Genomic DNA, 13,163 nt, shown 5'->3' with positions numbered 1-13,163 from the left:
GACACAAATGCAAGCAAAATACCCATACACATAAAATAATGAAACAAAATTTAAAAACCTAAAGAAGACTAGACCTATAGGTGGACAAGGGGTATAACTCAGTGGTAGAGCGCTTACTTAGTGTGTGTCAAGCCATTGGGTCAGTCTCCAGCACTAAAGCAGAAAAATAATAGATCCTTAAGAAGAAAGAACATCCACTCTGTCAGCAGTCAGTCATTCGATGGGAATTCGGGGCATTTCTTTGTCATTGAGATGCTGCATCCACCTGCCCCAAGATGAGCTCAGAAAGCACTAGAGTCGACCTCCAGAGATAGAGCAAAGTAGTCTGAAGAGCTGCATCTGTAGCTTGGCAGACTGCAATACCAAAGCCAGAAACACTCAGGAGACTCCCCGTCACATTGACAGAGGCAGGACCCGGCTCAGGTGGCACAGCCTCCGGCCACCCAACCGCTGTGGGCATGACCCGCAGAACTCGGGCCAGGGCTTACCACAAAAATGGACAACTTCTGTGCACGTATTGAGTTCTCTGTCCCAGAAGGCACCCAAGAGTGTCACCCCGCACCAGTGCCATTAGGGCAAGCGCTGCCACAGACAGCCTGCTCAGATCTCTCCCAGCACTGTGTTTCGCCAGCACCAAATTGGTGTTCACCAGTTAGCCAAGGCAGGATAGCTGGGGGATGGTCGACACAGGAAACGCCATTGCAGAGCCTGATGCTAGCTCAGGCCTCCGGAGAGAAGGGATTGGATTTCCAAGAGGCAAAAAGGCCTCCCAACATGCTTCAGGGTACAGGAAAGTATCCTGCACCCGTGAAATAAAGGGGCTTCTACCTAGCTGGCTCCCAGACTTGCGAATGAAAATTAATTATTGTTTGTGATACACTTTAAGATCCCCAATGAAAGGCCTTGTATAAATGCAAATTATTATTATTATTATTGTTATTAAAGATGCTAGACGTCTGGCCTGCTACATAATACCCTGGCACAGCTCTGAGCAGAAAAGAAAGTTTTCTCACTGGCAGTAAATGAGTGAACCAAGGAGAACTTGGACCATGAGTAAAAGCAAAGCACAGAGCTCCCTTCCAGGGCTAGCATACAGCTTCCCGACCCGAGAGTCAAATGTCTATGTGTTCCCTGAGGGCCAAGGGCCCTGCGTGCATGCATTTCTTTACCCCTGCAGGAACCAGCCAGCTCTAGGCCATGAGCTCACTCAGTGTGTGAATATCCAGTTGTCTATTCATTTGAAGGATGGAAGGATATTGTCCATCATTCTTAGGATCCTAGGTCAAATATGGAGGTACAGAGGAGCTATATAGAAGCCTCAGACAGCCAGGCAGCAGTGGTGGCACACGCCTTTAATCCCAGTACTCAGCAGGTGGATCTCTGTGAGTTTGAGGCCAGCCTGGTCTACAGAGTGAGTTCCAGGACAGCCAAGGCTACACAGAGAAACCCTGTCTCAAAATACCAAAAAAAAAAAAAAAAAACGGAGGAGGAGGAAAAGGAGAAGAGGAAGAGGAAGAGGAAGAAGAAGAAGAAGAAGAAGAAGAAGAAGAAGAAGAAGAAGAAGAAGAAGAAGAAGAAGAAGAAGAAGAAGAAGAGGAAGCCACCTCAGATATGTGCAGTGCCTCTGATAATGCTTATTAAGACTTGGAGGGAACCCCTCTAGCAAAACACAAGAAGAAGTCATTTATTAAATTACTGCTTCCCACTTGAGAAACTACCTATGAGTAACGTGGGTGGGTTGACACTAAAGCATTGTAATAACAAACAATGACAGATAATAATATACTTGACCTAGCAGTTGCCTTAGAAACCATCCCTTCATTTTACACATGAGGCTTCTGGGGCCCAGAGAGGTAAGGTGGCTTATCCAAGGTCACACAGCAAGCAAACAGCTGGAATGTCTCGAGCATCCCCAGGCTGGGTCCCTACATCCATTGCATTTGGACCAAAGGCATCCCATTTTATAGCTCTCAGCAACAACTCTAGAGAGTTTTAAGCTTCCAGATGGCATCCATGGTAAAGAAAGCTTCTGGGTACCCTTTGTTCTCCTGGGACTCATTAGTTAGGGAACATTTGTGGTGCCTCCAGTGTCACCTGGGTGCACTACATGCACCTTTCCTGGAGTCCCTCTCCTTCCTTCCAAGCGAGCCTGGAAAACTTCAAAGAACCAGATGGGCAAGCAAGCTGATCAGGTTCATCTCTCTTGTGCCTTGTTATCACAGTCCTAATTCTGCCGAGAGATTACCCAGGGCAGGGGTACCAGTCAGGACTTCTAGAGGTCCATCTGAGCATCTACAGGAGAAATGCAGGGACAATGAGAACTGGCCATGAGTAGTTCTTGAAATTCATTACTGGGTAGTTGGCTAGTCTCATAAGAGTTTTAGTGGATGAGAAGAACATTCATCTAAAATGATATTTGGTGTGGGGAGAGCCAAATCAAGCGATTTTTATCTCTTACTCCCCTGTAGATAAGGAAATGAAAGAATCCTTTGTTTGGTAGAGCCAGGGATGGAACCCACTTCCCACCTCAATGGCTGGTGTTCACTCTCCTGGAAGTTATGGCAGGGTGGGAAGGAAAGAGTGTATCCTTTGGAGTCAGCAGCCCTGGATTCCTGATAGCATAACCTCCTGTTAGTGTGTGACCCTAGAAAAGCCACTGGACATCTCTGGATCATTGGCTTCTCACTGGTCAGCACTTGCCAGGAGGGCACCGCAGGACCCTGAGCTGCTGTGGAGTAGAGTGGACTGGGGTGAGCCCTGTGGACCCCCCCTCCTCCTCTGTTTGCTCCCTGACCTCTCTAGTGCACCTGTCACGAGTGGAAAGGATATAGAAGGCCCTCAGTCTGCCACAAGAGCTACCTGTAGGCACCTAGCCTGGAGGACAAAGACCCAGAGCACTGACTGGGTAACCAAAAGCTATGCCCCAAAACCAACAAGTGTTTCCCCAGGCAGCTGGGGAAGTCATGAGCTGCTGCAGCCTCTAGACACTGAGGTCTAGCATTCACCTCCAAAGGTCATATTTACTACCTGGTAAGTGACACATCATAGCTCCCCCTCCTTGAGAAACTCAACAGGGAAATAAGTGTTTTAAGCCTCCAAAGATTGGATGTCCTAAGGGTGATCTTGGTCCTTTGGGCCTATAACTAGACCCTGGGTCTAGCCTAATGCCCAGTGATGCTGTATGGAAACCCTGAGGCACCACCCCCATGTGTTAAAGCCTAGACCCCACACATCCCTTGGTTCTTCCCCTTTTCCTTACTAAGCAGTGGAAAGCCATCTGTGACCACGAAGGTGACTCACCCCCATCAGATAGGCAGTCACTTCTCCCTAGCAGGTGAGCCGATGAGTACCCCTTCTTGTGGCCAAGGCCATGGTCAGATCCCTGCACCCTCCATGGGCCTTCACATTGCCGTCACATCCTGACCTCCGCCAGACTCCTGCTTGCCCTGGGCAGGGTAACCGGAGGATCTCCTGTGTGAGCATAATAGGCAGAAGGAGATGATCAGACCAGATGAACACAGGGCTGGGCTCTGCTTGGGCATCCAAGCTCCCAGCAGCATCTCATTCCTCAGTTCCTAACACCTACTACCTGCTGCTGCTCAGCCAGTTCATCCCAGTCCTTCTCAGGGGCCACACGAGCACATCACCCTCCTAGCCTTTCATCAGTGGGTTACGACATGTCCAGCGGTAACCAGAGAGGAAACACATGAAATGACTTGCTTGCCAGCTTTTAGACTGCCAGGCGCCCTCAGAGCAGATTTCATTCATTACCAATTATCAGAATTCGCCTGTAATGGGGCCTGAGGAAGGCAGGCACCAGACACTGAGGATGGGCCATCCTAATCTCAACCTTGGAGGGGCTTCGAGAAAAACCCTGTGTGGGCATACCGTGATTCTACATCATAGTAAGGGGCCATTGCAACCCAACCTGCCCCCTGTGCGCTCTTCTCCGTAACAATTGTGAGCATTCCTTGTTATAAAATTGTATTGTTCTGAAGCACTCCACACACCTGAGGAATCGCGTAGAGCTGCTGTGTGCAGAATACTCACCGGGAAGCTGGGGGTGCAAAGGTGGATGTCTATGAGCAGGGATCTTCCCTCGAAGGGGTGTGGGAAACCGCCTGGCATATGATAGAGGCGTTCACCCAGGTGGAAGGCCAGCAGAGCAAGCCAGCCCTGTGGCTGGGGAGGCTTGAGGCCTTGGAATCCTCCTCCCTCCCGCTCCTCAATCAGCCAGCCCTGTGCCAGCTGCCTCTACCTTCCCATGCACTGCACTGGGGCATCAGGAGGGAACCAGAAATACTTGCATCCTGGGGAGTGAAAACTGGCCCCAACAATGGCAGTAACTGGTTACAAGCTGCCCTGACCCCAAAGGAACTGACCAGACTCCGGAAGACCCAATGGCAGGGCTTCAGAAGGGCAAAGAACTGCTAGGTAATCCTGGCCACTTTAGAATTTTTAAATACCCCATGATTCGGCAGGAACCAGATTCCATCCCAGTTCTTTGATGTGTAGAAGTGGTCTCTGAAGTCCTTCTGCAACAGCTTTTGATTGAGTTTAGCAATGCCTAGACCACAACCTCAGCCTTCTCCTAGGTGAGGAGGCAAGCTGCCTAACACACAGTCTAGACACAAGCCTAAACAGCCCCAACCAAGTCAGGTCATGCTGGCCTGCGATGGGTGTGCAGAGCGCCACGGAATTCAGCCTAAGGAAGTCGGGGGTCCAGCTGAGGACAGGGGCCTGTGTCAGAAACTGTCAGCATGTGACACTGTGTTCCCAGCTTGATATCAAGACTTTGTATCTCTGGTGTGCTAATTCCTCATTTCATAAGCTCGGGCACCCCCACCCCAACCCTCCCCCTGGAAACAAGCCAGAGCTGCTCAAGGACTGGCCTGTGGAGCAAGACTGTCCACGAACCATTATAAACACTTGTATGTTCGTAAACCCCATACCAGAGAGCCAGGCCACCATCGCCCAGGGTCCAACAGCCAGACTGACTCCCACTAGCAGTCACAGATTCGCCATGGTACCCAGAGTTAGATGGGCAGTTGCTGCCTGGGCTTTGGAAGGTTTGGGGTGAAGGGCATCGGAATGGAAGCAGGTCTCTTTGTAGAGATCTATTATAAGCCTGGCCTCTTGACATGAGGCAAGAACCCAGGATGAGTCAGTATTTACAGTGGCGGTCCAGGACAATGAGGACAAGGCAAGACCAAAGACCACGAGGCATGATTAGCAGGACTTGTCTTACACTATTTACAGGACTGCTTTGATTTTCATACCACAATCGGTTTTCATGGTCCTGATGAAAAACATATGCCAGTTGAAGTCACAGCTGCAGAATTAAACTGGAAAAGGCAGTGAGAGCTATTAGGTGTTTAGAACTTGCCTCGGCTTTCAAAAATGACCTCTGGCTCGATTTATCGTGTTCTGGATTTGCTGACAGCGAGGGTCATCGCTCCGAAGCCCTTCTCCTAGCCCACCCTACCCCAGCCCACCACCGCTCTGGCCTGGCTCAAACAAAACGTCACAGGGCGCATCTTACAGTTGCCCAAGGAAAAGCATTTTCTAATCCAAGTCCTGTTTTGGAAGAAGGCAAATGTTTAGGCTTTTGCAAAATAAAAAGATCTGTCTGAGGACCAGACCAAATAACTCTGCCCTTGTCTCGGGCAGCTGGTCATATGACTCTTAAACCCTCGCGAGTCAACAGCTGCAACCTCCTTCCTGACCAAAAAAAAAAAAAAATCCAGAGTAACAAACCCAGCAGGTTTGAGAGATGAGTGAGGACCTTTGGCTATAGAGCTCACCCTCAGATGCCACCAAGCAGGTCAGGACTGAATTTCAAAGATGGATGACCGTGGCTGCATGTCCAGTGTAAGAATAGCCATCTCACTGTTCTGGCTGCCAGTTCTGTATGATATGTGGGAAAGGAGGGCTCAGTTAAGAAGCCACAGGGAAGGTAAACTGAGGAGGCGGACCCTCAGACCTCTATCCCTCTCCCCATAGAAGGCATCCCTTTTCCACAGTCCCACACAATGCTTATGGCTGTTTGCTGCAGGAACTCTGAACCTCTCCCCCACTGCTTAGACCCAGCTTGGTCTCCATGGTAACAGTTGGCATCATTGATCATCTGTTAGGCCAGTTCCTATGTCAAGTGCTCACATGTAAGAGCCACATAATCATGCCCACATTATAGATGAAGAAACCAAAGCTAATGTCACTTGCCCAAGGGATCTGGCTCATCAGGCACATGAACAGGCCTGAAGCTGAGGTCTGGCCGCCTTCAGAACCCACTCTGCCTGACCTGTCATCCCCAGCCTGCAGCAGCATAGTTTAGTCAGCAGGCCAGGCTCTCGGCTGTGTGGAGGAGAGAGAAGTGTATCAGCCCTGGGTCCAAGGCCAGGAGGAGGAGGGCTGCTAAGGGCTGCATCTCCTGGCTCCTTGCCCTGTCCCACACAGACCTGACCTAGTCACAGCCTGGGATCCCTTCTCTGCATCTTGCTTTCCAGGACTCTTGGGTTGTACTGGGTTTTCTGAGACCTTGAATAATAGGGCTTCCATCAGACAAACAAGAGTGTCAGAACCTTATTCCATTATGGACTCTGAATTGGTCCGAAACTAAGACTTTTGGAGCGTGAGTAGAGTGAGGAACTTGGCTGACTCCAGGCATCCGCCTCCTGCCCCCACTCCCGCCCCTGGCCAGCTAATGCTCAGGCAAGGAACCACCGCATCACACACTTGGGAAGCTTCCTGGACACTTTGCCTTTGGTAACAGATGTAGATACCTAGTGCCATTAGCATGCCATGCCCTGGGCCGCGCTTCGTTTTCTAAGCTGATAAAAAGTGAAATCATTGGAAACAGTGCTCTAAAAACATCTATAAATGGGTGGGCGCCAATTGTCATTTCCCCCTTCCTGCGCCTGCCTCCCTCCCTTAACTGACTTAATGAGGATCCAAGCTGAGACGCGATCGCTGCAAACAGCTGGTAGCATCATGCCTTTAAATAGCCCTCGCCGCCACACTTCCCCCTTGGAGGCACAGTTCGCCCTGGCAGGGAAAGCCTGGGATACACAGGAAACTTCAGAATTTTCTGGAAAGGCAAGAGCTTGCCTCTCACTCATGCTCCCTGTTGTAGGGACCTTTCGTAAGGACATTGCTGCCCCTTCCTCAGGAGTGTTCCCAGGAAACACTAAACTGGGCAGCTGCGTAGCTCCAGAACCTGGGAGACTGGTCCTGGGAGGGATGGCAGGGGACTCCGTTGAACCGCGGCTGCCCGGCTCAGGCCGTTGCCTGGAGCAGCCAGCACCATCCACTCACCAGTCACCTTGGTACCCTGCTGGAGCCTAGCTACAGCCTCTTCCCTGTCATGTGGCCAGAGTGACCCTGTCCACGGTGACCTTGAAGCAAGGGCTACAGAGGCTGGTGGCAGCCTGTCCACTCTGCTCCTCAGACTAAGGGAGTCAGTTCTCCCCAGCTACATAACTTGACTGTTGGCAAAATAGAAGCCACTGGAACATGTAAGGAATGAATGCCCGTCATATCTGGCTGGCAGTCACGGTTGCCACATTGTCCTTTGGGAGCCTCACACCAGGGCTTCTCTTGGTCCATCCAGCTTTGTTAGAGATCAGAGACTCCTCCTGCCGCATCACAGTCCTTTCTTATGTGTTAAGAATGTTTGGTCTGGGGCTGGAGAGATGGCCTAGTGGTTAAGAGCACTGACTGCTCTTCCAGAGGACCCAGGTTCAATTCCCAGCACCCACATGGCAGCTCACAACTGTCTGTAACTAGTTCTAGGGGACCCGACACCCATGGCAAAACACCAGTGCACATAAAATAAAAATAAATAATTTTAAAAGAAGAATGTTTGGTCTGGTGCAGCTGTGCACACATGCTTTAAAGTCAAGTGTCAGGAATAACAGCGATTTCGCCACAGTGGTGCTGTATCTGCTTGTTGGTACAGATGGAAATTTAAGAATGGACCAGTCTTCTCTGTCAGTGCCTAAACACTACATTTACTGGTGGAGTATTATTCTCTCACCCACCTTCTTTAACAGTTAGCAATGCATGTGCTTAAAACCAGTCCTTGCCTACCAGTGGCCGTCATGAGCTCTATTCACTAAAGCCACCGTGGACAACATGCTGAACCAGATCTAAGCCAGTGAGTCCCATTTTACAGGGGACAGCAATGCGTCTATGTGCAGAAGATAATCATCTGGTGGCCAGGAGACTCAGAAATCAAGAACAGCTAACGTCCATGGGAATAAAGGGAGGAAATGGCGTGTGTGAGAAAGCAGAACTAGTCGAGTGGTAGAGGATGGGGCAGCTATGTAGACTTGGGGCTCATATACCACACTCTGGGTGGGCTTAGGGGAGTCTGTGTCGTCCCTTAGTTGCATAAGATACATGTAATAGGAACAGAAGGGTGAGCCTGCACTCTTTTTAAAGAGAGGGTCCTTTGTTTTCTTTATTTTTCAAAGGAATACATACCTCAAAAAAATTGAAGAATACATTTGTTAAAAAAAAACAAGTGGGAGCCGGATAGTGGGAACCACTGGGAGTTCGGGCCAGAGTTTGGAGAACATTAAGGTCTTGGTCAGGGTGGTGCCCGAGACAATCCATCATCTCTCTGCAACAGAAAGGCATGGGCTGGCTTGTGTCCTAAGGAAAGTGGACTTCTGCAGCAGTTCTGTTGAAAGGTAGCAAGGTTGGAACAGGGGTGTCACCAAGAAGGAAGTCTTGAGGGTGGATTCCCTGCAAGGATTTAGGGAGCCTTGGAAACTAAACGCTCTGTTAGCAGAAGGGCAAGTTGGCCAGAGCGTCTTCTAGGTCAGAATGTCCTGCAGGTGGTTGGGACTGTGGGACTGGAAATTTGGGAGGGGAAAAAGGGCGGGGACCAGGCTGAAGAGTGCTGAGGGTGATGCAAGCCTTCCAGTGACCATGAACTTGCTCTACACGAGGCGCGTGGAGAGCAGGGAGAGACGGGCTACGGGAAAAGTTGTGTCTGGAAGAGAGAGACAAGGGATCTAAGGTGCTTAAAGTGTCACAGAATTATTATCATTATTATTATTTTGTTTTTTCGAGACAGGGTTTCTCTGTGTAGCCCTAGCTGTCCTGGATCTCGATCTGTAGACCAGGATGGCCTCGAACTCACAGAGATCCGCCTGCCTCTGCCTCCCGAGTGCTGGGATTAAAGGCGTGTGCCACGGCCACCCGGCGTGTCACAGAATTATGATGAGAGGGAGGGACAGAGACAGAGAGAGAGCACTTCCAGAGAGGACACTAGCTTCTAATGCTGCAGAGATGCTGAGTGGGTGTTGAAAGGACCAGTCGGCACTGGACGCACCAAGACCAAGTTCTCAGCACAGAGGAGATGTATTTGCCCCAGAGGGACAAGGGACTGCCTCTCATAGAGAGGAGAGGGGGTGTGACCCATGGGCAAATGGCAGTTTATAAAGGTAAAGGGGAAACCCTGTGTTAGGATGAGGTGTTTCATTTTGATTGGACAGGTTAATTAGGGCACCCAAAAGGGGGGCTTTTGATTGGTGGACTTCCGTACTTTGATAGCTGGACTTTGGTGGTCAGCCTCAGGAGGAGGAAGTGGCCAAATAAGGGAAGTGGACCTTGGAGGCTAGCTTTAGGAATGTAATCTCGTGGTTTTTAGCAAGGTGAAGCAGAATAAAGGGCAAAACCTATTGGGTGCCATGGTTCCCATGCTCAGGCCTGCTAGAACCCTTCTGGTACCAGGACTGAGAAGCCCGGACGATCAGAGGCACCTAATGAGAAGGATTCGGTGGAGTTTGGCAGAGGAGGACGGTGTATCTCCAATAACTGCCTTCACTCTGGCTTAGAGAGGACCTCCCCAGGGCCTGTCGGGTTGAGGGGCACTCATCATGTCCCAGGACTGCGCAGCTCCTTGTGCTCTCTCTGGCGGCTTCTGCTGCCCTTCCCTCAGGACTCAGGCGGATGCACGCCGGCCTCTCAGGCAGCTCCTCCACACCTACCTCGGCTCCCCTCCCCTCCCAAGAGCTGGAGCCTGGAAGTCAGGCTCATTGGAACCAGATCTTTAATCAGCTAGGCTGTGCTTGAGCTGCTCTTCTGGGAAAGTGAGATTTCTGGGTGAGCCCCCTCTGGATGCCCAAGGGGAACGGAGATTACGTGGGAGTGGGTCAGGGACCAGGAGGCAAGCCTGGGTAATGAGAGGTCCATTCTTCCCTTTCTCTCCAAACCCCCTTTCCACAGGCTTCTGCTCCTGCTGTCTTCTGCCAATACCACCCACCCCAGCCTTTCAGTGACTGCCTGATGGGGTCCACAGGGCCACCCGAGATGTACCTGCCACCCGGCCCACCTCAGTGTTGTTTCTGTGTCTGCCTCCTCCTCTAAACTGAGATCTCCTACATGGCAGGTCCCCATCTGGGTCACCCCACCAGTGCCCGTCACAGAGTAGGCTCAGCGCATTCCATCTCCTGGGGTGGAACGTAGCTTCTCTCTGAAGAGTAGAAATCTGGGTGTCTGGGTTAACCATGGTGGCTCATATCTATAACCCCAGCACTGGGTAAACTGAGACAGGTGGATTACTGGGAGTTAGAGGCCAGCCTGGGGTACCTAGTGGGTTCTAGGCTTGCCCCAGCCATGTAGTAAGGTCCAGGCTAGTCTGGCTGCCAAGGAACACCTTGTCTAATAGAAAAAATCGAGTATCCAGAAGGCCATGTGTTCTCTCCCAGATTCAGTCTTTAGAAGGTTCTCCCAAAACCCAGCCAGGAAACTAGACTACACATGTGTTTTGGAAATAAATACAGACCATAACTCTCTTAGGAATCCTTATTAGACTTTTATATTTATGAAGCCACAGTTTAGGAGACTATGACCCTGATGATATCTTCGATCACAGAAGTGACTGGGTGTCAAAACTGTGACCCTCTGTCCCACAGTTTGCCTCAGACCCTGTCTTTTTCCTAGGAAGAGGCAGTAGATTCTCAGGGTGAGCATCTAATAAACTTGGCAGGCAGGAAAGTCAACATACATGCTCTTTAAATACCCATGAGAGGTAGCATACGAGTGAACTGCATATACCTCCCTTGGAACAATCCAGAGGGCTTTGCCTCCAAGAGGAGGAGAGTCCAACCCAGGACGCATGAGCAATAAATAACAACTGTTCTGAGTTAGGTCGAAAGCTCTGAGTCGCATTTTTCTGTTCAGGCTGTTTGTGCTAACCACAGTTTTTTCTCCCCTCTTTCCCACCAGGGCTTATTTCAAAACCTTTGTCCCTCAGTTCCAGGAGGCCGCGTTTGCCAATGGAAAGCTCTAGGAAACACCAGCGTTGAGAGGGAGCCAACCAGACTGCTCAGTCCACATGCGTGTCAGCACCCAGGCCGCTTCCTGGAAGCCACTTGGAATGTCTTCATGGCAGCCTTTTGCTCACACAGCAGCTCTGCCTGCCCAACACAGCCCCGCTCTGCTGGAGCCCAGACTTGAGCCGGCTGGTGGTACCCTGAATCCTAGCACCCGTCACTGCCGCTTGCTCCCTCCGTCTTCTTTATATTTCTTTGCTGGAAGAAATAAACTCCTTGACATGGCAGATATTTTCCAGGGAAAATAAAATGTCTCGAATGCGCACACCCTTCTTTCAAGTCCTTGTCCTAAAGGACTTCTAAAGGTTGAAGTTTGGGTGAACACCCTTGGCGTCTCCCTGCCCCACTGGAAGTAGTGTTGGGTTTGTGTGCGTGATTTACACCCTAACATTTACACTTCCGGTTGGGGAAGGTCTTCCACTGACAAAGAGGTGGCTGAATCTACGGGGTTCAGCTGCCCACTCCACGGCCCCAGAGCCAGCGCTCGGTAATTCTTGGGTCTCGGCCCTATGCCAGCCACTCACTGGCTCCTGGGTGGGTTCTAGCCTCCCCTGTCTCTCTGGGCTCACGGGAGCCCCTTGGGCTGTTGTGGCCCTCTGTGGATTATTCATGGGAGACAGAAGCTCAGGGCCCAGGGCCGTCACTGGTATGTGTCTGGCATCTCACCTGGGCAGCTCTGTAGCCATGCATGATCACAGCTGGGGAAGCCAGATGTGTGGTACCTGCTTGTCATCCCAGCCCTCGGGAGAATGGAGCAGGAGGGTTGCAAGTTCGAGGCTAGTCTGGGTTACATAGCAAGGCCGTTTCAGAAGCCATCGTGTCTTCCCCTCCCCCACCCCCACCCCACCCTTAACGGCTCCCATCAGGGCACAGAGAGAATGGTGGCCAGGAGGCTCTAGAAACTCCCAGCAAAGCAGCAGTGGTGTGGGATGGAGCGGCTAGGCCGCAGAGCAGCATGCAGCTTCCCACCCCTCGCTGGCATGCTGCAGTCAGCCTGACCACTCGACAAGGCCTGCACGCACAGTTCGCTGTAGCATGCTCCTACCCTGCAGGCAACTTTTCAGTGCATGGAAGGGTCCTGGGCAAGAGAACCAGGCGTTGCGTGGCCGGCCTGGCTCCCCCCTGCTTTGTGCAGTTTCCTCCTGCAGGGTACAGGCAGTGCCCTTGTTCCTGCTGTGGCTCTTAGAGCCAGGTTTTTACCACATGAGCCCAGAAAGGAAGGAGCTCTGGGCTCTGTTGTACCGGTCAGGGGTTACCTTTCTTCCCTGTATCCCCCGGCACCAGGAATCAGGAGGCTGGAGAGGAGATGGAAGAGAGGTCCGTGCCGGGCTGTCGGCGGGGGAGCTGCCCCTCTTCACACAGGGGTACTTTGCTCGCTGCCCTTGGGAATTCCCAGGGCAGAGTAATCCTGTGTCCACATCTAACTCTGCCATTAACTGGCTGGATGACTCAAGTCAGTCCCTTGCTTCTGTAATACTAGAAGAGAGGCTAAGCCAGATGGTGGCCTCAGCTCACCAGAATCTCCCAGGGAGCTTTTCAGGAACTCCTGCCCTTGTCCCCACTCTTGGACTGTGAGCAGACTCATAGGAGCCATGTGGGCACCTAGAGTCTACTGGAACTCCCCAGGGAGTCTGTTGGGTGGTTCACGCTAGAGTCTGTTCTGGCCATTCCCTCTCCTCAGGGCAGATGTGTGCTGAGCGCCAAGACCTCCCCGCTAAGGTGGTTCTCACCCTTCCTGATGCTGCGACCCTTTAATATGGTGACCCCCTCAACCATACAATTATTTTCATTGCTACTTCATAACTAACTTTGCTACTC

At 51.3% G+C, this 13,163-nt stretch overlaps 1 protein-coding gene across 2 annotated transcripts in view; it reads left to right on the top strand.

Moving 5' to 3' along the window:
• The window catches only part of Babam2 (BRISC and BRCA1 A complex member 2), a 373,611-nt gene extending 362,001 nt beyond the window's left edge, over positions 1 to 11,610 (top strand). For both annotated transcript variants that reach the window (XM_028873967.2, XM_028873970.2), the window contains exon 12: positions 11,239 to 11,610. In XM_028873967.2, the coding sequence (XP_028729800.1) occupies positions 11,239 to 11,302 (64 nt within the window). In that variant the 3' untranslated portion in view covers positions 11,303 to 11,610. The remainder of the gene's footprint in view (positions 1 to 11,238) is intronic.
• Positions 11,611 to 13,163: the final 1,553 nt, after the last annotated feature.

The sequence above is a fragment of the Peromyscus leucopus genome, chromosome 22, assembly GCF_004664715.2.
Source record: "Peromyscus leucopus breed LL Stock chromosome 22, UCI_PerLeu_2.1, whole genome shotgun sequence".
NCBI classification, from domain to species: Eukaryota; Metazoa; Chordata; class Mammalia; order Rodentia; family Cricetidae; genus Peromyscus; species Peromyscus leucopus.
Note: the sequence above shows the minus strand (reverse complement) of the source record. Positions and strands in the feature narration are given on the sequence as shown.